General features: G+C 35.4%; 1 protein-coding gene across 2 annotated transcripts in view; it reads left to right on the top strand.

Annotated features, from left to right (window-relative positions):
* The window catches only part of EDIL3 (EGF like repeats and discoidin domains 3), a 392,992-nt gene that overhangs the window by 279,536 nt on the left and 87,166 nt on the right, over positions 1 to 26,290 (top strand). For both annotated transcript variants that reach the window (XM_045897839.3, XM_045897830.3), the window contains 3 exons: positions 17,026 to 17,181; positions 18,540 to 18,684; positions 23,148 to 23,332. In XM_045897839.3, coding sequence (XP_045753795.1) covers positions 17,026 to 17,181; positions 18,540 to 18,684; positions 23,148 to 23,332 — 486 coding nt within the window. The remainder of the gene's footprint in view (positions 1 to 17,025; positions 17,182 to 18,539; positions 18,685 to 23,147; positions 23,333 to 26,290) is intronic.

Raw genomic sequence — 26,290 nt, 5'->3', positions numbered from 1 at the left:
ACATTTTTATTTTATTTATTTTTAAGATTTTTATTTATTTGACAGAGAGAAAGCGAGAAAGGGAACACAAGCAGGGGGAGTGGGAGTGAGAGAAGCAGGCTTCCCACTGAGCAGGGAGCCAGATGCGGGGCTCGATCCCAGGACCCTGGGATCATGACCTGAGCCGAAGGCAGACGCTTAACGACTGAGCCACCCAGGTGCCCCAATCAGTACATTTTTAAAAGATTTCCTAATTACCAACATCTGTTCAGCAAAACTATTATTTTAAAATAATGAGATATGTTCTATTTTCTTCCTCATAAATTTCAAATAATTTAATGTTTTGCTATATAGAACTGTCTGGTAGTGTTGAAACTGTGTTTCTTTGAAAACATGTAAAAATGTTATTTTTCCATGTTATTAAGGAGTTGCTATTGGACCAGAGTGGTGTGTAGGGAGTAGAACTTTTTCTGTGGTTGGTTTTGTTCTTTGTATATTCTTCTTCTTACTTCTAAGGGAGCAGAGATGACCAAAAAGTCCCCCATCATCTTTCCCTGTTGGCCCATACAGAAGACCAGAATTGTCCAATTAATTTCTTAAGGTTAATATAAAGAACAATGAAATAGTGTATCATGTATATAGAGGAACTTTGAAAAGTAAAATTTAAAAAATGGAGTCTAATGGGCCTAATCCCTGTGAATTAAAGAATCCTTTCATTCTTTTTCTTGTTTTCCACATTTGGAAGTGAAAATTCAGTTTTGGTCTTCCCTGGACAAAATGGTAAGGATAGCAAACAATCATCAAATGCTTAAAGATGCTAAGTAGGTAAGGGTAACATCATCTTTAATACTCAGACAACCCTGTGAGTTAGATAACACCTCATTACCATTGTATGGATAAAGAAATTCTGATTTACAGAGGTTAAGAAACTTGCCCAAAGCCATGTTAGGAAGTGTAGTGGGGCATACCTAGCTTACCAGCCTGGCTTTTCAAAAACAAACATCTTGCTATTAAGTGCAGTGATCTACTCTTGCCCTGAAGAAACAGAAATTTGGTTGTTAGGCAATTTGGGGTGTTAGCGGTCCTTTTTGCTGATCAGCCCCCAGGAGGGAGGGGCCTGCATATCCTACAGATGTGTGGTATGGGACTCCCAATTCCCGGGGTTTGCTTCTCTTCATTTCTCATCTTTCCAGTTTTTATAGCACCGCCATTCTCCCCGATACCAAATACTAAGAGGTCCCACTCTCAGCGAGTCCAGTCCCAGATGGTTTGTTATGAAAATCTCTGACCTCAAATTTCAGGATTTATTTGCTTATAAATGTATTCAAAATGTTACAACAGTTTAGGGCATTTTACCTTCCATGTGTTATTCAAAAATAATTAGATATTTAAGGGTAGTTCCCATAACTCCCATAGAAATACAATGCAAATTACAAATTAATCCTTACTATAGAAATTCATAAGCAAACAGAAGAACTAAAAGACATTACTTGCTTCTTCTAGGATGACTTTACTCTAGACTGCAATGAATCTTTTGTATCCGGTGACATTTTAAGAGAATATGGAACATTGCTAGTGTTTGTCTGATTTGGGATTCATTTTAAAAACCTACTTTCAGCATGTCTGAAATTAGATAATCTGGTTAGCCCACTTAGTAACATGCCTAGCACCTACCTTTAGGTCTAGAGTAACAATTTCTTCATAAGGAGAAATAACCAAGGACTGTCTAGTTTGTCTATTTATACAAAAATTTTGAATCATGGAGTTCTCAAAAAAAAAAACCATGAAATATAGGTCTATTTTGTTATTGCTCAAGGTCTCTGCTGATATATTCCAATATGGCAATATAACTTAACTTCTGAAATATAGTTATTTAGTTTTATTTTTGACACACAGATATAAGATTGTACTTATTTAGACTAAAATAAAGCCAGAAGAACACAAGGAATATAGAAAGGTAATACTTGATAATCAGTACTACATCTGTGTCCCAGAGCTTTCCAGTCTCACTTGTTAGCCCTCTTATTGCTTTTTTTTGGTTAATTCATTCATATTGCATAATGCTAGAAAATAATATCCTGGAAAACTTGCCATCTCTTGTGCTAGAGCATATGTTTACTTTGTAGACTTTTTCTTCAGTACATGAAAATGAAGATTATCATAGTATTCTGCTTTCCACAAGTACTTTTAAGTTTTTATCATGTGATATTTGGTTTTGTCTTGATGTTTAATCGATCCCATGTCAGCTTTTAAAATTTCAGGACACTTGTTGTTCCTACCAATGATACCTTCATAAATGGAAAAGTATAGAATGTTCCCATAGCAAAACTTGGAAATTCTTCTGTTGACATTGTTGTTGTTTGCATGCTACAAATAATACAATGAATTAAGAAAAATCAGAGGGCACATACTGGGATAGTACATTCTTGTCTGCCTGCTAATCCTTCCCTGTCCTGGATAGGGATACTGGCATCAGGGGACTTGGTTTTAGCTAAGACTATCGTTAAGTAATTGGATATCCGTTTTTTATTTGTGTTTATATCTGTATATGTTGTCATTTTGATTTACTCAGCACTGTTCTTAGTCCCATTCACTTTGAAGTCCACTCAGTGAGGTGGTTGAAACAGAAGAGAGCATTCACATGGAAATTCCTCCCACGGAAGAGCTGTTGCCACCTACAGGAATGTAAGAAAGTCAAGTCTTGCCCTCAGCCTCCCCCGTCCCTCTCCCTTTATAGCATACTCACTTGGGCCCCTGTGCTTAGGCATCAAGGATTTTTTTTTTTCTTTTGGGGAGCACCTCAGGCTTCTTTGAAAAATAGAGATAAGCAAAGTGACCTTATTTTCATTATTTCTAACGTATTTTTATTGGCGTTAGCATTCCTACTTATGTCTTGACATCATTTTCTCTTTTTATTCCTCTGGTTTCTTCCCTAACTTCTCCTATCTGTGCTTCGTGGTTTCTTTATTTTTCTCCTCCCTCCCTCCCTCCCTTCCATCTTTTTACTGAATCTCTTCAGATTGACGGGCTTTTTATAAACACGACTCCTTTAATTTTTGCCCTAGCCATATGAAGTAACCAAGAAAGAGAAAAAAATCTAAAATTCAGAGCATATGAATTAAAATCTATACTTCAGACCATAGGACTTTATTTATGAGGGTTCTACACTCCCTTTATTATATACTATTCCACTGAACTTAGAAGTAGAAGTCTTTAAACAAAATAGCCACAGTTCAGTTCACTTCTGAATGTGAAGCTGTGAATGTCGGAGCATGTGAAGAAAGTCTACCCACAGCAAGTACCAAGAAAGAGGAGTACAGTATAGTGAGAGTCCTTTAGAAACAGGTGGAAATACAGAGGAAACTGTTATGCTAGGCCAGGACTCTTGGAACAACCAACGGATTACACCCATGACAGTGCATTGCTTCTGTTGCATGCTGTTTAGTGAATGAGGTGTTTCACTTTGATTGGAAGCTTTACCAGGTGCAAGGAGTCATAAAGAGATTATTGTTTTATGTCTGTTCACATGTGTTCTTTTCCCCTCTCTTTTTAAAGAAGACAGTTGTATTACTTGAACAGATGATAAAGCCTGGCCGACACTCAAAATAGTGAAGGACAGTTGAGAAGCCTTCTTATTTGGAGCTTCAGAACTAAATATTTGGTTAGCTAATAAAAATTGATTAAAAAAAAATTTAAATTCTGTTTTATGTTTCTTGGATGAACCACACCCATAAAGCATTAATAATACCTCAGTTCTTATTTTTTTGCTTAAACCTACTGGTGAAGTTATCCAAGCGTAGAATCCTAGATATTAATATCTTAGACAATAGTTCTATTAATATCTTTGATAATAGTTCTATTAATCATTTCTTCTAGTGTTATTGTTTGTTTTCAGTAATTTGCCTTTCTAAGGTTTTTGCAAGCTTTTTCATGTTTTCATAGGCAAAAAACCCTCCCCTTTCCCAGTTACATTTTAGCAATTATGTTTAACTAAATTACATAACTAAAAAAACAGGCACAACTTGAAAAAAGTTTGGAGAACAAACACAACTGACTCATGGTTAATGTGCAGTTCAGCTGGCAAGAACGTGGGTGGTGGGCCTGACCAAGATAAGCCCAACGCACCAGGAAGTGTAGAGCAGGGATCATGTTTAACTGTGGGAATGGAGAATGTCAGTTGACTGGGTTTTTGGTGATATGGAGGTTGTTTAAGAGAAAGTATATTATAGCAACTATGACCAGTCATGTCAAAACTGTAAGTAAGCTATGCACTGTTGCTCTGAGTTGCTCCTTTCATCTTGATATACTTCCAACAAATGCCTTTCTCCTTAGGCATATTCATGGTGCTTCCCCCCACCAAGGCCTCTACAGAAGATGTGAAAGAGGGATTCAATAAAATACATTAATGAGATAACGTGAAGGAACAGGGGAGTTCCAATTCCCTCTCATTTATAACAAGAAGCTTCTGGTGATAATGTTCCTGTGTTTTTTTGTTTTTTGTTGTTGTTGTTTTTAACCCCTAAGTGACAATCTTTATAATCCAATTATTTAAAACTGCCTGGGACGCTCAAGTTATTTCTCATATCACACAAAACAGATGGTTACCTGAAGCTTTTTGCCTGAAGCTTACTTGTATTCCAAGACCCTACCCAAAAGCCCTCCTAGGAGGATTGTCTTCACTGTGAACTGTGCATGCTTAAATGAGGTTGATTATGAACAATATTGTGAATTTGGAAAAAAAATTTACAAATATAACAGTTTAAATGCTATCAGTGCAAAATCATTATTTGGAAATTTCAAAAAAATACCTATACTCACATACTTCCAGATACTTGGTGTTAGGAAAAAGAGCTAATTGAACAGATCACCATCAGAGGTAGAATGCTAGTACATAAAATAAAATCTCTGTTAAGATAAACGTATTATGAATAATGACAATTTACAATTTTAGGTTCTCTAATTTCTCCAATTACATATTTTCTTTATAATAATCATATGTAAAATAATGTTTTTAACTCAATAGAAGGCCCTCTGATATTCAAGTGAAATACTCATTTCTTAAAATTGAAAGGTGGCTATGGTTTGGTGGTTCTTCTTGTAAGTGTGTTTTTCTCTTAGTTTAAGGGTGACTGTATGCATATCTAATATACAGTAACAGCAAATTCCTCATTTTGTATTTTTAGCAATTCTAATGATGGAGTCTCATCCTGTCTAGCAGATCCTTTTATTACTTAATCTTTCACCTGATGCTTTTATTTATATGATAATCTATAACCCTCATAATTAAAAAAGGAAAAATAAGACTTCAAAAGTTTCTATTCACTACCACTTAGTAAACAATTTAAACAAATTACCTGTTTTATGCAAATTATGAAAACATTGGTATATATAATGATTTCTATAAAACATCATTATTATGTAAGTACTATATATTTATATAATACTGTGATGTGATATGCTATTTAACATTTGAATCTGCATTTTTATATAGAAACTCACAAACCAGGGCACCTGGGTGGCTCAGTGGGTTAAGCATCTGCCTTGGGCTCACGTCATGATCCCAGCGTCCTGGGATCGAGTCCAGAATTGGGCTCCCTGCTCAGCGGGGAGTCTGCTTCTCCCTCTGCCCCTCACCCTGCTTGTGCTCTCTCTCACTCTCTCTCAAATAAATAAATAAATAAATAAATATCTTTAAAAACAACAACAAAAAAGAAACTCACAAACTACTGTTTGCGTGTGCGTCGATAATCATGAAGTAAATGATCCCTGAGTGCTTGATTATTAACATGATTTTGCTAAGAATAACTATGAATCAGGCATTTATTTTTCTTGCTAATTGATCTTATTAAATTAATTAAATGAGAAGACCATTAAATTGAGTTGGCTTTAATATCTTAGCAGCCTAAGTAAGCAAACCAAAACCTAAGCCTATAATGCCTCAAGGTTAAGAAAGCAAAACCTAAGGACAGCCAATCACGAACAGCTTAACTAGGCTTTCCCAAATAATGCAGGCTATAGCCAATCAAATTTCCTTGCTTTGCTTTAACCTCTTCCCCCAAAAAGTCTCTTCTCTAACCCCTATTGGCAGAGCACTCCCAACCACTTCTGGATTGGTGCTGCCCCATTTGAATTGATTTTTGTTCAAATAAACTCTGAAAAAAAAATTTAATATGCCTCAGTTTACCTTTTAACAATCTTCAGTTGGGAAATGCTTCCTAAAGTTTCCTCAAACAGGATGTCGCGCCTGGGTGGCTCAGTTCTTAAAAATAAATAAATAAATAAATAAAGTTTCCTCAAAAAGGAGTTCTTCCTCTTCCACTTCCCAAGCATTACAACATTTAAGAAACTGAATGCTTATTTTTCAATTAAATAAAATAATAAAGTAATTCCTTTTTGCATACTGTGTCTGTTTGCATTTTATGTTTGGATTATTGTTATGTAGTGATACCAGCTACCAGTCAGACTCACACTTGAATGTACTACTTAAGTATATCACAACTTCTGGTAACAAGCTGGATGTAGAGAAAAACAACTAGCTATTTATAAAACTACTTTTAAAGCCAATGGCTTATTTAATACTAGCTTTCACCTAAATTGCAACCATAAATAATTTTAAGTATGTTATTATATAATAAGTATGTTTGAAATGCTTGTGTACGGTATTTTATACTAGGTAATGAGTCCAGAAAATCCTTTTGTATGTCAGCACTGATCTGAGGATGAATCTCCTTATTTCTTTGCATTGTTACTCATTCCCCACCTTCCTTCCCAGTCCCCTCTCCTTACAGAAACCAGCCCAGTGGAGCTGATGTGTAACCTGTCATTTCACCCTTCCTATGTTGATGTAGACAAGTGAATTATTGGAAACTGTGTGATGTTATGTTGTATATGTGTGTTTTTAAATTTACATGAATGGTATTGTGTATATTTCATTGTTCTTTTTCACATATTCTTATGTTTGTTAGATAGCCATATATAAATCCAGTTCATCACTTCTGACTCTTAGAAAGTATGGCTGTGTGTATGTGTGCAAGAATACACACACATGCATGCATGTGCACACACATACATTTTATATTTTAAATCTCTTATACCTCTAGGGATATTCGCTTAAACTGCCTTCTTTGCTAACACAAAAAAATTCTACAGTAAATATTTGCAGGTATTTCTCATTGAACACTTAAGCAACAACTTTTCAGAGACTAATACCCAGAAATAAGTTCCTTAATTTTGTTAACAACTGACAGACTGAAGTATAGCCACTCTGTTGACTATAAATCTGTTGACTATAAATTACTATCTTTTATTTAATTAATAGTGAGAGTTTGGCTATTGCTATTTCCTTTTCTCTGAATTGCTTTTTAATATCCTTTGCTCCGTGTTCTGTTGGTTTCTTCATCGTGTGTGTGTGTGTGTGTGTTTGTAAAAACACTTTGCATATTTTAGAACACTACTTCTCAATTGCATGTGAGTTCACATATCCCTTTTGGAAGGAGGGGGTCCCAGCTCATTCAGGAGGTTCACAGGTCAACACTAGTTCCTTAATAATTCTAAGGCTTTCTTTACCATTTTCACTGTTTTAATATTTGCACTGATGCCACAAAACAACAGTGCGTAAAACTGCTGATTCCTTAGCACAAACAAGACAGTAGCACCAAACGGTACTAATAGTCATTCTATCCGTCTCCATCATGCACATGCTGGGGTAAAAAATTTAAAGAAATTCAGCTCATTTAATAATGTTTTTGATAAAGCGTTAATGATCATGAATTTTATTAAATGCCAATCCTTGCTGTGTCTTTAATATTCTGCACAATCAAATTGGAATTACACAGAAAGCACTTCTGATAAGTATGGAAGTATGGTGATTATCTCAAGGAAAAGCATTGGGGAGATTGTGTGAGTTACAAGCTGAACTACCCCCTCCTTTTTATTTTATTTTTTTAAAGATTTGTTTATTTATTTTAGAGAGAGAGGTGGGGGGGGAGAGAGGGAGAGAGAGAATCTTAAGCAGACTCCACCCCAGCACAGAACCAGACACAGGACTCGATCCCATGACCCTGAGATCATGACCTGAGCCGAAATCAAGAGTCCAACATTTAACCAATTTAGCCACCTTGTCACCCCTACCCCCTCCTTTTTAAATATCATGTTTACTTTAAGGAAATATTGACAAACCATGACTGTTCATAACTGAATATTTGGCAGATATTGCCTTGAAAATGAACAAAGTAATCCTGCTACATTAAGGAACATAGTTGACAGCATTTGTTGCTAGTGATAAAATTTGAAATTTCAAATGAAAATTAGAATTTGGGAAAAAATGTAAGCACCAGCGTGAGCTCGATAGCTTCTAATACTTAAAGACTTTTCTGATAAAATTGATGGTGATATTAATGAATGTAACTTTTTGATATTATAAAATAAAAGGTATTGATATTTACAGACTCTCCATAGCTCAGTGAGACTATATTTTCCAAATGGCCATTGCATGATGGTACAAAATCATGAGTAGGTAAAAGATCTGTTTAAAGTACAAGATAAACCGATGGATTTTAACTTAACAAATATAAAAAGTTCACTGGTAGATTTCAGATTCCACACTGCAACTAAAATTTAAACTATTGTCAAGTTTCGATGTGCTAACAAGGAAGAATATACATGTTATCTGGAAAGGTTATTAAAATAGTCCTTCCTTTTCCAACTACATGTCTGTGTGAAGCTGCATTTTCTTCATTCACTTCAGCCAAAAAATATTTTGTAATGGATTGAGGGCAGCAGCAAATATGAGAACTTACCTGTCTTCTCTTAAGCTAGATACTCAAGAGATTTGTAAAAATGTAAAATAAGCTTTCAATAAATTTTTAGTTTGGGACAATATAATTAGTTTTTAAAAAAATAAGTTGTTTATGTTAAAATGTATTTGGTTTATTATTGTTATTTTAAAATTAATTATTAAGTATTTTTTAATTTGTCAGCTTTTTAATACAATAAATATATATGTTATATACTCCATATATTACTATATTACTATATACAGTGTGTGTGTATGTATATATACACACATATATACATATCTCACAGTGCTGTGTGTGAGTGCATTTGCTCTTTGGGTCCTTCAGTAATTTTTAAGAGTAAAGGAGTCTTGAGACCTAGAAGTTTGTGAACTAGTGTACTACATAAGCCCCTGTTGGTGTTTGATATTACAAATCTCTCCTCCCGAGCTGTCACCTTTCTATTAACTTTACCTCTAATGTACTTGGTTGAATAGAAACCTTTAAATTTTTGAAAAGGAACCAATTTCATTTTTCCCTTCACACTTTGTTTTTTTCTGGTCTTCTTAAGAACAGCTTCTTCAAATCTGAGGTCACAAAAATATGTTTCTACATTTTCTTCTACTAGGTGAATAGTGTTACTTTTCACGTTTGGCCCTTAGTACATTCCAGTCCAAACTCATTTTTCTCTATATAGACTATCAATTTTCCCAACACCATTTACTAAATCTGGCCTTTCCCCCCTGACTTGTAAAGCTTCCTCAAGTGTGAATATATGTCTAGGCCTCTTCGTGGACCCCTCTTCCAATTCCAATTAGGTATTTTTCTGTCTCTAGGTTAGCGCCACATTATTTTTAATTAAAATAGTCTCGAGATGTCTTAATATATGGCAAATTTCCCCCATTTTTCATATCTCTTTTCCAGTATTCCTGAGTATTTATAATGAAAAGTTGTTTTTCGATGTATAATTTAAAATAAAATTACAGATTTTTTAGAATAAATTTATCATAACACAGAATACTGTCCTGGATTTTTTTTTTAAGATTTTATTTATTCATTTGAGACACAGAGATACAGAGAGAGAGAGAACATGAGCAGGGGGAGAGGGAGAGGGAGAAGCAGACTCCCCGCTGAGCCAGGAGCCCAACTTGGGGCTCGATCCCAGGACCCGGGATCATGACCCGAGCCGAAGGCAGATGCTTAACCATCTGAGCCACCCAGGCGCCCCCTGTCCTGGATTTTGATGAAAACTGCACAGAATTTACAAACAAAATTCAGAGAACAAATTTATTATGTTGTATCATCCATTAAAATGTATACTGGTCTTCCATTATATATTTTGGTTAAAAAATATTTTCCATAAGGTCATATTGTTTATTAATACTTTCTAGATATTTTCTAGAACCACTTAGTTTCTAGATATTTTATAATTCCTTTCACTATTATAAATAACATCTTATTATCCATCTTTTATTTTTACTTTAATTATATTTATATTTTGAATAGGTAAGACATCACATACTTCAAGTTTCAAAAGACACTAAAGAGTATATACAGCACTGTCAAAGTTATTCGTCCCTCTTCTCTCCCCAAGTTGTTTACCTCCTTTTAAAGAAACCACTGTTAACCAGTTTTGTGTTTTTGCTTTCAGAGACATTATAATCCTGTACAAGAAAACATGTATATGTATTATTTGCCCTTTACAGTAGTATAAACAGAAGTATGCAGCACACACTGTTTTCTGTTGCAAACGTCTTACTGCTTTTTCCATATAATTTCCAGATAATTGTAGATACTCTTCTTTGATACCACACCAAAACTTGACAAGCAGTAATTTCTTAAACCTATGCTAAGAGCTCTCTCTTTCTCTCCCTCCCCCTCTTGCTCCTCTCCTCCCACCCCTCATTCTTGTTCCTTTTCTTTACAGCTGAAGGGTATTCCATTTTCTGGACTTTCCCATAATGAAATGACTTAGACCCCTACTGATAGATTCAAATTGTTTGAAATTGTGTTCTGTTATATACAGTGCTGGAGGGAACAATTTTGTAGCTACATCAATTTGCCTATGTATGATTATACTTGTAGGCTGCATTCTTAGAATGAAATTGCTGAATTTAAGGAAATGTGCATTTGTCATTTCATTTCATGTCACAAATTCATAAAAGTCCTTCATAAAAGACTGTCATTTATACTCCCACTAGGAATGTACAAGCTTGCCTATTTCTTTACACTTTAGTGAATATTTTACAATATTGTGTGAATTATAGTATCTTGGAGTAGGTTTAATTTAATTTGTATTCTGAGTAAGATTGAGTATCTCTTCATATGTTTAAGATCCATATGTATTTCCTTTGATGTCAACTAACAAAAATCCCTTGCCCATGTTTTTTCTATTGAGTTGTTTGTGTTTTACCTGTTAATAGGTAAGACCTAATTTCTTGGGCGCCTGGGTGGCTCAGTTGGTTAAGCGACTGCCTTCGGCTCAGGTTGTGATCCTGGAGTCCCGGGATCGAGTCCCGCATCGGGCTCCCTGCTCAGCAAGGAGCCTGCTTCTCCCTCTGACCCTCCCCCCTCTCATGTGCTCTCTCTCTCTCTCATTCTGTCTCAAATAAATAAATAAAATCTTTTAAAAAAAAAAAGACCTAATTTCTTTGATTAATCAACTCTTTGCTATGATTTAGAAAACATTAATCCTAGTTGTCATTTATATTTTACTTTATTTTGCTTTTTATCTTAAAGAAATTTTTAGTTTAATGACATTTTTAAAACTAGTGCCATGATTAGAAAGTCATTTTCATCTCAGATTATTTTTAATTCAATATCCTCCTCTGGTCCTTTGGTGGTTGGTTGGTTTGTTTTTCATTTAAGTATTTAATTTACCTGGAATTTACTCTGGGATAAAAGGACAGATATTGATCTAAATTTATTTATTTAAGATATTTACCAAATTATCCCAATCCAGTTGTTCAATATTCTATTTTTTCTCCACTGATTTAAATATCAGTTATTTCACATATAAAATTTCTTTACAGAGTGGGGTCTGTATTTATTGATTTTCTACTCTGTTTTATTGATCTGTCTGCTTTTACATGTGGCAGTATCACACTATCTTAATTATTTATATTACATTTTCAATTAATTGCTGATATAGATTAAATGTTGATCTCATATTAAGCAAATTTGCAGAACTTTTTCATTCATTTTTATTATTTGTTGCTTCCTTGAATTTTCAAAGTAAATTGTTACATCATCTGCCAGTATGGGCAATCTCTGAATCCCATTCTACTGCCTTCTGGAGGGGGTTTCATAACCTGTCTTGGGCTCACTAGTTTATTCTACAGCTCTGTCTCTTTGTTTGAAATCCACCCATTAGGAACCTTATGTAGCTTAATTTTAAACTTTTTTTAACTTTAATTATATTTTTTATTCTCAGTATTTCCAACTCGTTCTTTTTTTGTTTCAGTCTTATGTTTCAAAAATATCCTTATCTTCTTAGGGAATTTTTTTTTTAACTTTAAAATCTTAATCTTTCAGTTCTATTAGATTAGTTTTTTTCTAGTTCTTTTTTTGTTTTCTTCTTTTGATTACAGTGCTTGCATTTCTCAGGGAGTTTGTATTAATATCTTGGCTAGTCGTGTACCTGAAGGGCAATGTGACACCACTGACCTAGTTTCAGCTATTCCTGGTGGATCACATTGGTGCAAAGAGGGGGCTTTATGACAGTTATAATCTATACTTATCCTGAATCCCTCTCCCCCCTAACTCAGTTGCCCCAGACCCTGCTTTTATCAGCATCTCCATTGCTCCATTTTACCTCCTTAGTGCAGAGACAGGGCTGTGGAGTGCAGAGGGGGAAACACGCAGACTTGTTAGTGACTGCAGGCTCCCCATTCCAGCCTGGCCCACATGTCACCACTGCCTCGCCTGGCACTGGACTGGAACTGGGTAGATCAGGAAGGAGCCAGACTGCAAAATGAGAATAAGAAATGGCAAATTTAGAAAGCTCTTCTCAAGCCTGTCTCCCATCACTAGCCCTTGGAGTTTTCCCCACATCCCAAACATAGAGACATGCACTGGGATCTCGACGCTAAGGATTTCTCATGTTTTTTTTGCGTTAGAGTTTGATAAATCTCAGTACCTGCTCAACAACCTTCTAACCTGGAGTATCTCCAGTGCTGAATTCAGGGGAGAGGGGCAGTATCCCATGCTTGTTGCTGTCTTGTCAGGAACCCATGAATTTTCCTTTTTTCCCCACTTTGAAGCTAGTGATTGGATTCACACACACACACACACACACACATACTTAAACATAGTAGCCCTAAATGTCTTATAAGTTCATAGCTTTGGAAGTTGTTTCTAAAAGTATTTTCGTATGGTTATTATGAGTATCAGCTCTCATAAATGCAGTGTACCTCTCCAAGTCCAAATTCCCTAACATCAAATGGTTAAAGTAGAAAGAATGCTTCTTTTCATTTAAATAACAACAAAAACTGGGCACCTGGGTGGCTCAGTTGGTTAGGCGACTGCCTTCGGCTCAGGTCATGGTCTCGGGGTCCTGGGATTGAGTCCCGCATCGGGCTCCCTGCTCCTTGGGAGCCTGCTTCTCCCTCTGCCCCTCTCTCACTCTCTGTCTCTCATGAATAAATAAATAAAATTTAAAAAAAAATAAATAAAATTAAAAAAATAACAACAAAAACTGAAAATCAACCCCAAAAGCAAATGTTCCAAGAGATTTCTATGTGGCAGGTGTTATTAAATTTTTACATGCATTACATCGTATAATCCTCTCATGCAATAATTCTATTAAAATCCCTTTTACAAGGGAGGAAATTAAATTTCAGAAGGCTTAGACAAGTTGCCCAAGATTATATTGGTGGGAAGTGACAAAAGCCAGGGATGAAACTGTCAGTTTTTTTTGCCTTCTGCCTGGCCTTTGCATGGGTTCTAGGCATTCTAGATCCAGATTATGTTTCTTAATATTTATATGCATGCAGGGGACACCATTCACTCAAAATACCTAAGAATGAGCTTCTGTTTGGCCATGCAATCTACCTACCTCCCAGTAGAATAATAATTTCTCTGAAACCAGATAAATAAATGAAAATAATTCATTGTATATTTGAATATCCATCAAGTTCAGGGAGTAATTTTGGAATTTCTGGTACAATCCCTGGTAGACCTTTAACATAGTATCTGGAGTGGTTCATACAGGCAGAATAAGTAGAATACACAGTTCTCCTTTGAGCCAATGTCATTTTACAAAGAGGTTATAACATAATGTTGGAATCCATGAAAGGGGATTACTTGCAACAAGTTGTGTGGTGGAGATGTTTCTAAAATCGTGCCCTAGCTTTCTTCCAAGGCTCAGTTTATTTCTCACAGCAATATAGATTCCTGGTATTAAACTGGAGTTCGACCATGAGAGTGAAATCTTAGCCATCTTATGTTGAATATCTTATTATCCAAGCTTAAGAGTGCTAGGTATATGAGAACCCAAAGTCTAAAACCTAGTAAGTGTTAATCATCCCAGAACCTGTGTTCTATAAATTTTTTATGTAATGAAAACAGCCCTGATATTTAATTACAAATACTGACTAAAAGTAGATACAACCCAAGTTGGGTGCTGCTTTATTATCTGGAATTTCAGCTCCCTGAGATATACTCTCAGGGCCTATAAATATTAGAGTAAATAGGAATCTTTTAAAACATCATTTCAAATGATTTAGAGAGAAACATGTACTCAAATTTTTATTTTCTGATTGTTGTACTTCCACAATTTAAGCTTTAGAAAATGAGTCTACAGCTCATCAGCCAAAACTCAAGCAGAGATAATTTGGTTGTCTATAAGAGGTATAAACAAGATAATTGAAACAAGATAAAAGATAATTGAAAAGGAATGTTCAGCAATATCAAGGGTGGAATTTGGCTTCCACAATGGGAGGAAACATGATTCAAAGTGTCCACTATTTATGTTGTATATCTTAAAATGGTTTAGACTATGAAGAGTCTCAGATTAAAAAAAAGAAAAAGAAGATCATATGTAAGATACTGGAAGAATGTTGTTCTTCCATAGCAATGTGCTAATTTACCTAACATATTGAAATAATAAATATCTTCTGGAGGTTACCTATTCTAAACTCACAGTTAAAATTCCAAAATCAATCTTTAGAGAACTAGTTGAGATAAATATTAAGAGCAATAGGTAAAATTTACCTTCATGGAGTATAATCTTGTATTTGAGCCTCCAAACAAGAACGGGACATAACATGTATTCATGTCAGAAATGTTGATGTGAGAGTATTAAAATGAGAAAAGTAAAACTGGACAGCCAAGTCAACTTACTTAGCATTGTTGCAGAAGAGAAGGGACCAAAGACCCAGAATTTAACAAGAAAAATGTTGTTTGTAAGTTCTGCATTATACGAATGAAAGAGGGGCATACGAATGTTCACCAGTCAGAAGCTGGGGACTACCCCGCCCCAGTTATTTAACTCATCAGAATTCCAAGTTTTCTTAATACATGAATCAATACTGCCTTTTCCCAAGAGAACTGCCTTATTAACACTGACTGGAAAGGATCCTCATGACGTTCAGTGGGGGAAGATGAGACTGGGAAGCTCACAATAAAGAGGAAGGTAGCCCTTGCCCTGTTGGCAAATTTTCCAAAGCCTAAAAGAACATTTGCTACATGAAGGATTGCCCATAACACACTTAACACATTTAAAATCTATAAATCCAGGGAAATAAAACATCGTAAGCCTTTAGTAAGTCACACGGATTGTATGGGGGTGGGAAGGTTTTAAGGATTGCTTTCTTAGTTCTGATTTTTAACTTTTTGAATATGCAACATGAATATATATTTAGCATATAGTTTATATATGCTATATATATATAGTGACTTATAGAGGAGCTGATTTCCTCATGCACATCCTCTACAAATGTGAATTCTTAGTCTCATCACAAAGTGAAAAACCCTAGTCACTTGCATGAATCTGCATTGGTGGTTCAGTGGTAGAATTCTCGCCTGCCACTTGCATGAATCTGAAGATTTTCTCATTTTCTTTGGGAAATGATATCTGAATTATTAACTTAACATTATAATACGAGACATTAAAATTGTTCTGATTTGTAATTGGTGAGAAGGGAGCTCTATAGCAATTTGTCAAGAACATTTGAGACAGTACCTTTCTACTTAGTTGAAGATTTTATAAATATTGTAAGGGCATTCTAAAGTGAATGGAACAATTTTTTTTAAAAGATTATTTATTTGAGAGAAAGTGTGCACCCACACAAGTGGGGGGAGGGGCAGAGGAAGTGGGAGAGAGGCAGATTCCCCACTGAGCACAGAACCCTATGTGGGGTTCCATCCCATGACCCTCGAGATCATGATTCGAGCCAAAAGCAAGAGTCCAACACTCAACTGACTGAGCCACCGAGGCGCCCTGCTAATAGAACAATTTTTAATGTCTGCCATATATGAAGAAAATGTTTCTTACCTTGTAGCATTTAGAAGGAGCTCCCTATTTAACTATGAAAAAATACTAAAAATTTTATTAGTTGACTGTTACTCTTGCAGCAAACTATTAGAAGGTGATTTGGAATAGGGAGAATATATGGAGAGAAAATACTGGTTAGAAAGTCTCCATATGATGAAATGAAGAGAAAAGCAACTATGTGTTGAAAAACCCTCCGTAACCCATAATAGAGACTACAGTATAAAGATCCAGCAACTGAAGATACTTCTGTTTGGTTTTTTTGTTTGTTTTTGTCATTACTGTTACCTTTATCTTTTTTTATTCTAGTATTCAGTGATCTCAGAATGATTTTCATGTTTAATTTTAAATGGAAATTTGTTGAAGTCGAAAGAACTTGAGACACATTAAAATTATGTTGACATTACTGTTTCAAAGTAATGTCACTGAGGCAATTTTGACAAGATAATATTCCCATTTTTTAGTTTACTAAATCATACCTCCATATTGTGACCAACCAAATGTTTTTCATACTAATATTTTGGCAGCAAACTGCCTTTTTCAAACTTTGTTCACAAATATTTCTTACTTAAGAAATATATTCCATTAGAGAAAGATTTTGAAGCTAAACTTGACGTACACTTAATAATCATCTGAAAAAATACAGGAAAATTAATATATTTTTGTATTATTTTAAATCTATACTAATAAATAAAAATGTCCCATTCCCAAAATCGATATTTTCCATATTGTTATCTTGAAAACAGTGAGATTACCGTTGATTATGCCTTGTCTCTTTAGATAAATTTACAAAGAAAAATGAGAGTCACTGGTGTGATTACTCAAGGAGCTAAAAGGATTGGAAGTCCAGAGTATATAAAATCCTACAAAATTGCCTATAGCAACGATGGAAAAACTTGGACAATGTACAAAGTAAAAGGCACCAATGAAGACATGGTAAGACTGACTTAACATATTTAATTTAAAAGTAAAATTTCATTAATAATCATTGATTGCCAAATAGTTACTGAGTCTTAAACAAAAGCCTTATGTTGTTGCAAATACATTTGTAATTTTTTTTTAATTGGTCTAGTAAGGCGTAGGGTGTAAGGAGTTTTTCCAAGTTATAAATGTACAGTGGCTACTGTTTAAGATTTTCTCAGATTTTAATTGGTGGTTGTATAAACACTTTATCACAATGTTAGCATAGTCCTGTATATGACAATTAATTTTCATTTTTAAAATAGCTTTCGATTTCATTTTATTGCTTTGACAGATTAGCACTCTCCTTAATCAAGTAAGTACAGATCAAAATTACTATTTTTGAAGAAAAAATTATTAGTATTAACAAAAATACCAGGTGATAGAAAAGATGTATGCTTGTATATTTCACATTAGAAAACAATTTGTTACTCAGCAGAATATAATATGTTAGAGGAAATGAATATAATATTCAGTGTCTACTTTGCCTTTTCATATGATAGTCCCAATTTTTTATCAAATTTTCCTCAAAAGGTTTAATTTTAAAAATATCAGGACTGCAGCTCATCCCATTTAAAACCAAGTGGTTAGACTAAATTCTAATAAATTTTATGAAAGATTTTTTAAATACTTTCTTAAGTGAAATTAAATAAAGTTTTCTGATTACTAAGTTATATGAAAAGTAAAAGAAAAATGAGATTTAAAAGAATTAAAAATAACACATTTTAGCATCTAATTTTTAGAGGGAAACACTGTGTTTCACTGGAGATATATATGAAGGCTTTGATTTTCTCATCCAGTGATCTGGGACTGACTGATAAGAAAGTAATCTTGAGGAATCAGACCCTGAAGCATCCTTAAGTCTGATCATAGCATTAGAGAGACTGAGTAATCAGAAAGTACTAGTGAAGACTAGTTCCTACAAAAAATAAACCAAACCAAACCAAACAAAACAAAAACACCTATAAATACTAAGTAGCATGAACGGATGGACCCAGATTAAGTTGAAAGGTTTAAGGTGCCCATTTCTCAAAAAAAATAAAGAAGTACTCCCCTGGCTCTGAAGGACTGACCTTAAAATCGACAAGACCATCATAGTAAAGTATAGATTATGCCATAGACCACAATGGTTTATAGCTTTAATTGGGACTTCAGCTATAGGTTTTATATTCACAGCTGAGGACTAGGTGCTTCCTAAATGCTCCAGATCCCCAAATTACTTAATCCAATTTTTGAAGCATTACGTTGGATAGGATATAGGGTCAATATATGAAAATAGGTAAAGAAGCTGTTGCAATTAATAATTTTCAACTCTATATTATCTCTTTACCCAGGTGTTTCGTGGAAATGTTGATAACAACACACCCTATGCTAACTCTTTCACACCCCCGATAAAAGCTCAGTATGTAAGACTCTATCCGCAAGTTTGTCGAAGACACTGCACTTTGAGAATGGAACTTCTTGGATGTGAACTATCAGGTGAGTCTTATATTATCTATTTCTGTATTTTCTTTAAAGAAAAAAAACACATATTTGTATGTAGTCTATTACTAATTTGCCATTTTCCAACACTCACAGATATTAATTTCGCTACAAAATGTCTAGGGCATGCTTCATTGAGAAAATGTGTGTGTGTGCACATGTGCATGCATGTGTGTAGGACAAACAAGTTCCAAAACATGCTACAGAATAGAATTAATGTAGAAGGAGCAGTGTATTTCAAAAAAGTACAACAAATTCTCACTGGAAACTTTTGTCAAATTTAACTGTGTCTTGTTTTTAGGAGTAACTATGATTTATGTTTTGTGACAAAAGTTCAGCAAAAACGGGAATCTGCCTGACCTCATAAATTGCAGTTATGTTTTGGCTTTATGGCATAGAAAAGTAAGCTTCATCTTTGTCCATCCACCATGAGAACTTGGTTTTATTTTGTTTTGTTTAGTTTTTATGAAACATGTAAATTTATCATTCCTCCCAGGGAGATACTTCAAAACCATGATAGCTACTATAAATTCATTCTGAGATCATTCTTACCTAGCAACCTGCTTATTGTACAAATAGTGATCATCCAGCTCAAAGATAAATCTATCAAAGGATTCAGAGCTAAATAATTCTTGTCTTCCAGGACCATCAGTACCAGATATAAAGATGAAGACTTAATGTGTGGATCTCACAGTGGTCCCATTTCAATATAACTAGATTCTGAACTAAACAAAAAACCTTATCTAGGCATTTCACTGTGCTATATTTTTGGTGGTGGTTCTTGTATCTCTAGCATCAACATTTAAAAACTATCTTTGCCACTATGGTCTGAGATTATTTTGTTCAAACAATTGTTTTGTAGAAAGCCAAAATTCATGTGTGCCCCACTTTTTAGCATGAAAGACTTTATCAAACTTATAATAATGCCATTTAGCTAAAAATACGAGGACACATCTGTCCAAATGGACAACTGAGAGCTTTTTATTCATATCAAGAGGTTGTACAGACGTTAAAATGCATGCTTTATATTTGTTTCCCTCCTTAGGTTTATTTGTGATGCCAAGAAAGAGAGTGATTTTTAGCAGATAAAAGTTACCATTAAAAACAGCCAAACTTGGGCGCCTGGGTGGCTCAGTTGGTTAAGCGACTGCCTTCGGCTCAGGTCATGATCCTGGAGTCCTGGGATCGAGTCCCACATCGGGCTCCTGGCTCAGCGGGGAGCCTGCTTCTCCCTCTGACCCTATCCCCTCTCATGCTGTTTCTCTCTCTCTCTCTCTCAAATAAATAAATAAATAAAATCTTTAAAAAAAAAAAAAAAACAGCCAAACTTTAAGTGAACCCATTACATTTAAAGGAATTAGAGACATTTGGCCAGATGAGTGAATCTATTTCAAGAATCACGTTTTCATACTATATATGGGCATCGTTTATAAAGTAACCAACATATGGTTTTAGTACCATTAATTATCCTAACAATGATGTTTTCTTTATTTTGGTAATTCGAACCAGCTTATTGACAGCCAGAAATCTCAACAGAATCATTGCTGTGCAGTGTTTATATTACATGTCACTCTATCATCACAGGCCAGTGTCATCCCTAAGTCATTCATCATAAAGCAATCAAGGAGAAGCCAAGCCCCGTGGTTTTTAGTTGTTTAACATTGCCGTCCCCAATTCTCCAGTCTCTTGATTCATGGGGGTCAGTCTCTCTTACATGGCACAGTTACACGCCCAAGGTATGAATATATTTTACTTTCAGGTTTTACTGGAGGTTACACCTGACATTTTACAGATTTTATGCTCTTAAAAAGAACATACCCCATCTCCCAATTCCACAAATTGATTTCAAACTTGCATGCAGAGGATAAAATCTCTCAGTGGGTGCTTTTAAATGCTAGGGCACCTCACTCTAGAAATAATCAATTTTTTTGTTAATACTCATTTTGTTCAGGTGCTGTCTATTCTGGCAAAAGTGTTAATCTATACATATGAAATCATGTGGATGGGAAGGAAAATTTGTGGTGTGAGGCAAATTGGCAGAGAGGTTAGCTATAACACTTAGAAATAAACAGAAATATAATGTGCCAAATGATTTCCCACAGTCCCCTGCAATGCCGTTAAGCACAAGTCTGCCTTACTATATTCAATAAGCTGTTATTAAGATCTCTCAGCCTGCCCAGAAGATCAACAGTTAATTTTTTTCTCAGACACTTAAAAAAGAAAATCCCCTAAATTCTCTGAAAGAGGTATGATTCAAGATGGTTAGAATGAAATGAATCATGACTGTAATTAGAGGAGGAATAGTCATTAATCCATCCATTCTTTGAACAAATTATTCAGCACTTGCTCTGGGCTAGATACTAGACAACAGAGTGGGTATGAAATGAATTCTATGACGAAGCAGAAATGGTCAAAGTAAAGGCATCTGACTTCAAATATTATATCACAAAAGGAGAAAAACAACTTCCCTTTCCTTTGTATCTTTCTGCAAGCCAAGCAGTTTTACAAAGACTCCAGTATCAGGGCAGGGTGGGTATGGGGGGGGGTCGGGGGGTTGGTGGTCATAATAGAAAAGTCAGAAATCTATAATGCAGGCAATGCATGTTACCTTAGAACTGCCAGCAGATAAATGGCATGTCGTTAAGATTTTGGAATTATCTAGAATCTTTGAGATTTGTCATGCAATTTTTCTCCCTCAGAAGTTATATTTAGGAATTTGAACTATTTTAATCCTGAGATTTAGGGTCTAGGTCTCCTACACCTGAATTCCAATAAGACTTGTGCTAAGGCACACAATTGGCTAACCTTCCATGTCAGTTTTGGTCATGTTTGCATAGGAGAGGTATTTCCTAGAAGGTGGATGTGAGACCAAACATGGAGAAGCCTCAAGAAGGTAGTGGTCTAGATTGACTAGAACAGAAGCAATTAGTTGTACTTAAGAATTATTTATCATGAGCAGTTCTAAGCCCTCTCTCTTAGAGCCTGGACTTAAAACAGCCTCGTTTCAAAAAATGCAACGAGTCCTACTACATTATTTAGTGCTTACTGGTCTGCTGATCTGGGGACTTAAGGTTGTTATGTGTCAGAATGAGCTTTATGGAAATAATAAGCATAACTAACACTTACTGAATGCTAGCTATATGCCAGACTGTTTCTAAATACTTTATTTAGCTAAATAAATAAATACATACATACATACATACTTTATTTATCTAATTTCTTTGAACACTTTTTGAGGTAGGTTCTATTATTACCACCATTTTACAAATGAGAAAAGGGAGGCATAACATGGTTAAATAATGGGTAAAAGGCCACAAAGAGAATAAGTGGGAAACCAGTACAGTACAAGGCGACGGACTTGATTGGAGAAGTCCCCCCTTTCGTCTTGACTTTCTTGATGATCAAACCCATGTGTTCTTTGGTCAAAATGTAGCAATTATACATAGCAAGACTCAACCACTGACTAATATGGTAATAGAATCATGCTTCCTGTTATGAGCTTTGTGAATGGAATTTTGTCACAGTTGCAACTCAAGATTGGGAAATTATGTGTATGTTTCTTTGAGAAATTGTGTGTGTGTGTGTGTGCACACGCATGCATGTGAGGACATATACACACAATTTCCCATTGACAAACAAACCCAAATTTCATACCATGTCAAAACTGAAAACATATGTGCCGATTTGAAAATCTTTCAAAAATATCCAGTACTAGAAGTTACTGAGTATGATCAAAATGTAAGTTTTTATAAGAAGGCTTGTGCAATAATGATTTTTGCAAGAATTACCTTATTTTCTTTTATTATCTTATCTATTACTTTAAATTCTATACTTACATAGTGCCTGGCACATGGTACACGTTGAATAAATATAAGCTTCCTCAGTGTCCAGAAGAAGCCATGTTGGTGCTATAAGAATCAGTGATAAAGATTAACAGACAATTCTCAGAAAACAAAATACTGTCCAGTTTGAAATATACCATTGGAGTGGTTTGTGAAAATGACTTTGTACTGAGGGAATTTTCATTTGCAATATTATGGAAACAAATAAAAGAAAACCAAATATACATCGTGAGAAAATGTTCTTTTTTGAAGACACAATGAAACTGTTGAAAACCAGGGAATAGTCATGAGGCTATCAGTAATGAGACAGGAGAGAGCATTTCAGCCTTGTTTTCATTTTGCAAAATCATCTATCACAGAAAAGTGGTTTGAATTGTCTGCCTTGTTTTCAATTTTTCCAAAATATATTCAGACAAAATAGCCTGAATTGGCTATCTTGTTTTTCGATTTTGTTCCAGATTTATTTCTGATTATAGCCTTTTCTGAATTTAGATGCTTTCTCTTTGGGGAAATGAATAGCATTATGCTTAATCTTCTTTTGCCCATCCAAAATGAACGTAGAAGACTTCCAGGGTAATAAATTATTTTTCTCATGGAGCCTTTCTCATTTTCTTCCAGGCTGTTCGGAGCCTCTGGGGATGAAATCAGGACATATACAAGACTATCAGATCACTGCATCGAGCATCTTCAGGACTCTCAACATGGACATGTTCACTTGGGAACCAAGGAAAGCTCGACTGGACAAACAGGGCAAAGTGAATGCCTGGACCTCTGGCCACAATGACCAGTCACAATGGTTACAGGTAATATTTTCAAAAACTGTTTCACCAGTGTCTGCTCCTCTTCCTTTGGAGATTTCCTGTTGGTTAGGTGAATGTCAGAGTCCTTGCCTTCATTCTAATTTAAGTGTACCTTCTTCTTTGGCTTACCTAAAATTGGTAAAACAAAAATTCCTTATGAAGCCATATCCATGGGCTATTTTTACTGTGATGTTTATTTATAGATGCTTGTCAGATTGATGCCCCAGATTGTACCAGATCACAATATACATGGGTCAATTCAATCGATCATGAAAGCATTTGCATTTTAACTCTCATCTATCCTAATGCTTCCTGTTGGTATTGGTTTGAAAGTGCCACAGCAGGATTCCAGACCGCCCTGAAATCATGCTATTGACCTGCAGATTGTTCCCACAGAATCATGACTCCTGACTTATTAGCTCTTTATCCGTGGTTGCTAAGCAATGGAGCAATTTGATTACATCCTCATAAGAGACCTTGCTTATAGAAGGAAAGCATAGACACTGCAGAGTCTATTTATCATTTGCAAATGAAGTGCAGTTATAGTCAGTGCTTTTTAAAAACAATCTTCTTGAAATGTATTTATTGTGGAGTACTTTTAAGTATGCACAAATTTGTTAATGTCTTCTGTGGCAAAGAAAAGTAAGACAGCTTAATTCCATGATGAGGTCATTTTATTTGAAAGATACGAGTTCTATTATTTATTTTTATGCTGTATCCATGAGTTTCAAAACTGTGGTAATTCATTACATTTCTGAAAATTACAAAAACAATTATAATAGCAACAAATGTTACTCTTCATGGAACCAGATTTGCCACCTGAGTCTGTTCTAAGTCACCCGAAACGTCCAATAGAGTCTTCTTAATCTCTTTACTTTCCCCTAACATTCTATCTGGGTCTCTATTGATCTGGAGCTTTATTGAGCTCTTTCATTAGCTATTATGCATTAAGGATAATTCTGTGTGTTTTTCTCCTTTTAATGTTTAAGAGCTTTTTGAAGGAAGGGTGTATGTCTACACACACACATGCACACACACAAACATACACACACATATACACTCACACTGCATATTTCTCTTCTCGCCATCCCCTCAGCCCCCTCCCTGATCTAGGCTACCACCCCCTCACCTGGGTTTTGCAGAAGCCTCCTGACCAGCTTTCCTGTTTCTGGTCTCACTCTCTAAAAATCCATTTCCCAAATTGTAACCAGTGAGTGCATTTTTTTTCCTAAAATGCAAATATGATTCTCTTACTCCCTTTCTAAAACCCTTCAATTGCTCCCTATTAGCCTCAGAATAAAGTGCAGATTTCTTAACATAGCCTCGAAGTTTTCTTTTGTCTTAAAGCTTTTATTTATTTATTTGACAGAGAGAGACATAGCGAGAGAGGGAACACAAGCAGGGGGAGTGGGAGAGAGAGAAGCAGTCTTCGCGCCGAGCAGGGAGCCCGATGTAGGGCTCGATCCCAGGACCCTGGTATCATGACATGAGCCGAAGGCAGATGCTTAATGACTGAGCCACCCAGGTGCCCCTAGCCTCGAAGTTTTTGCAGGAGTTGGCCCCTTGTCATCTCTTACCACACTTCTAAATTTGCTTCACTTTCTCAAACCAAATGTTCTCTCTTTCAATGCCTTTATAAATATCCTCTTCCTAGAGGAAAAGAATAGAAAGAGCACCTCTACCCTTGGCATCCCCTGCCCTGTGTGGGTGACCTCCTCAGCTGCAGATTGGATGTACTTTCTTCTGGGAAGGCTTTGCTACTACTAGCAGCCTCATCTTACCACAGTAGTACTCAGCTCTCCCCTGAGTACTACTGTGTCCTCGGTAATACCCCCACTGTCCATTATCACACTGTATTGGAAACTGTGTTCTCAGATTCAGCTGTTTGCTCCAGGAGGGATGAAACTACATTTGTCTTTTGTGACTTCTCAACTTGTTGTCCAGTACCTCACTGAATACCTGTTATAACACCTGACATGATAGGCATTCAATAAATATTTGTTGAATGAATGAATAAGTGGATAAATGAATAGTTCAAAGTATAGTTCAAATTACTGATCTGGGCCTAGATGGCATATCATTCTGGTCCCTAACTGGTAACATCCTCAAATTTTAAAATAATATTTGAAATAGAAATCTAAAATGTCATGTGAGGGGCTCCTGGGTGGCTCAGTGGGTTAAGCATCTGACTCTTGGTTTCCATTCAGGTCATGATCTCGTGGGTTGTGGGATTGGAGCCCTGTGTCAGGCTCCCGGCTCATTGGGGAGCCTGCTTGAGAGTCTCTCCCTCTGCCCCTCACCCCACTTGTGCGTGCACTCTCTCTCTAAAATAAATAAATAAATCTTAAAAAAATAAAATAAAATCTCATGTTAAAGATCTAGTCTTTATAACACAGGAACTAAATTTTCATAATACATAGACTTTATGAAGTTTTCAAGTTCTTAATTTGAAGAAACCATGGAAAAACTTTTTCGCATTTGTTAGACTTGGATGGCAAAGTTAAACTGGTTCTTTGTTGCTGTATAACATTTTATGTATTGGAAATATTCTAGTCCTACCTCTGATTAACTGGATTTAGCTAATTTTATTTGTGAGTCATAATGCCATGTGGAATAAGACAAAATATCTTATACCCCATAAGTAACTCAGATAAGCTAGTAGACTCCAGAAATACCCACGTGAATGGATTGCTGATGGCAAATATCTTTAGAAAGATAAAATAAAACAAACATTTTTTACATGAATCAGTGTGTAATCTTCGATCCACACCTCCATCCATCACTTTTTTTAAGATGGCTTTTCAACTGTCTTCTTGAAGTAACTTGCATGATGAAATAGATTCATTCTGTTGGTGACAGATTTTCTGTCAATTCAAGGACCAGTTCTTCCAGTATAGTCTGTTTTTTGTTGTGTCAAAACATATTCAGAATCTTCAGGGCAAGGTAAATTGACATCTTTTC

Source organism: Mirounga angustirostris, unplaced genomic scaffold, assembly GCF_029215605.1.
Source record: "Mirounga angustirostris isolate CCGP_5_RB_7025 unplaced genomic scaffold, mMirAng1.0.hap1 SCAF_7, whole genome shotgun sequence".
Lineage (NCBI taxonomy): Eukaryota > Metazoa > Chordata > Mammalia > Carnivora > Phocidae > Mirounga > Mirounga angustirostris.
This window is presented reverse-complemented; position numbering and strand designations above follow the sequence as displayed.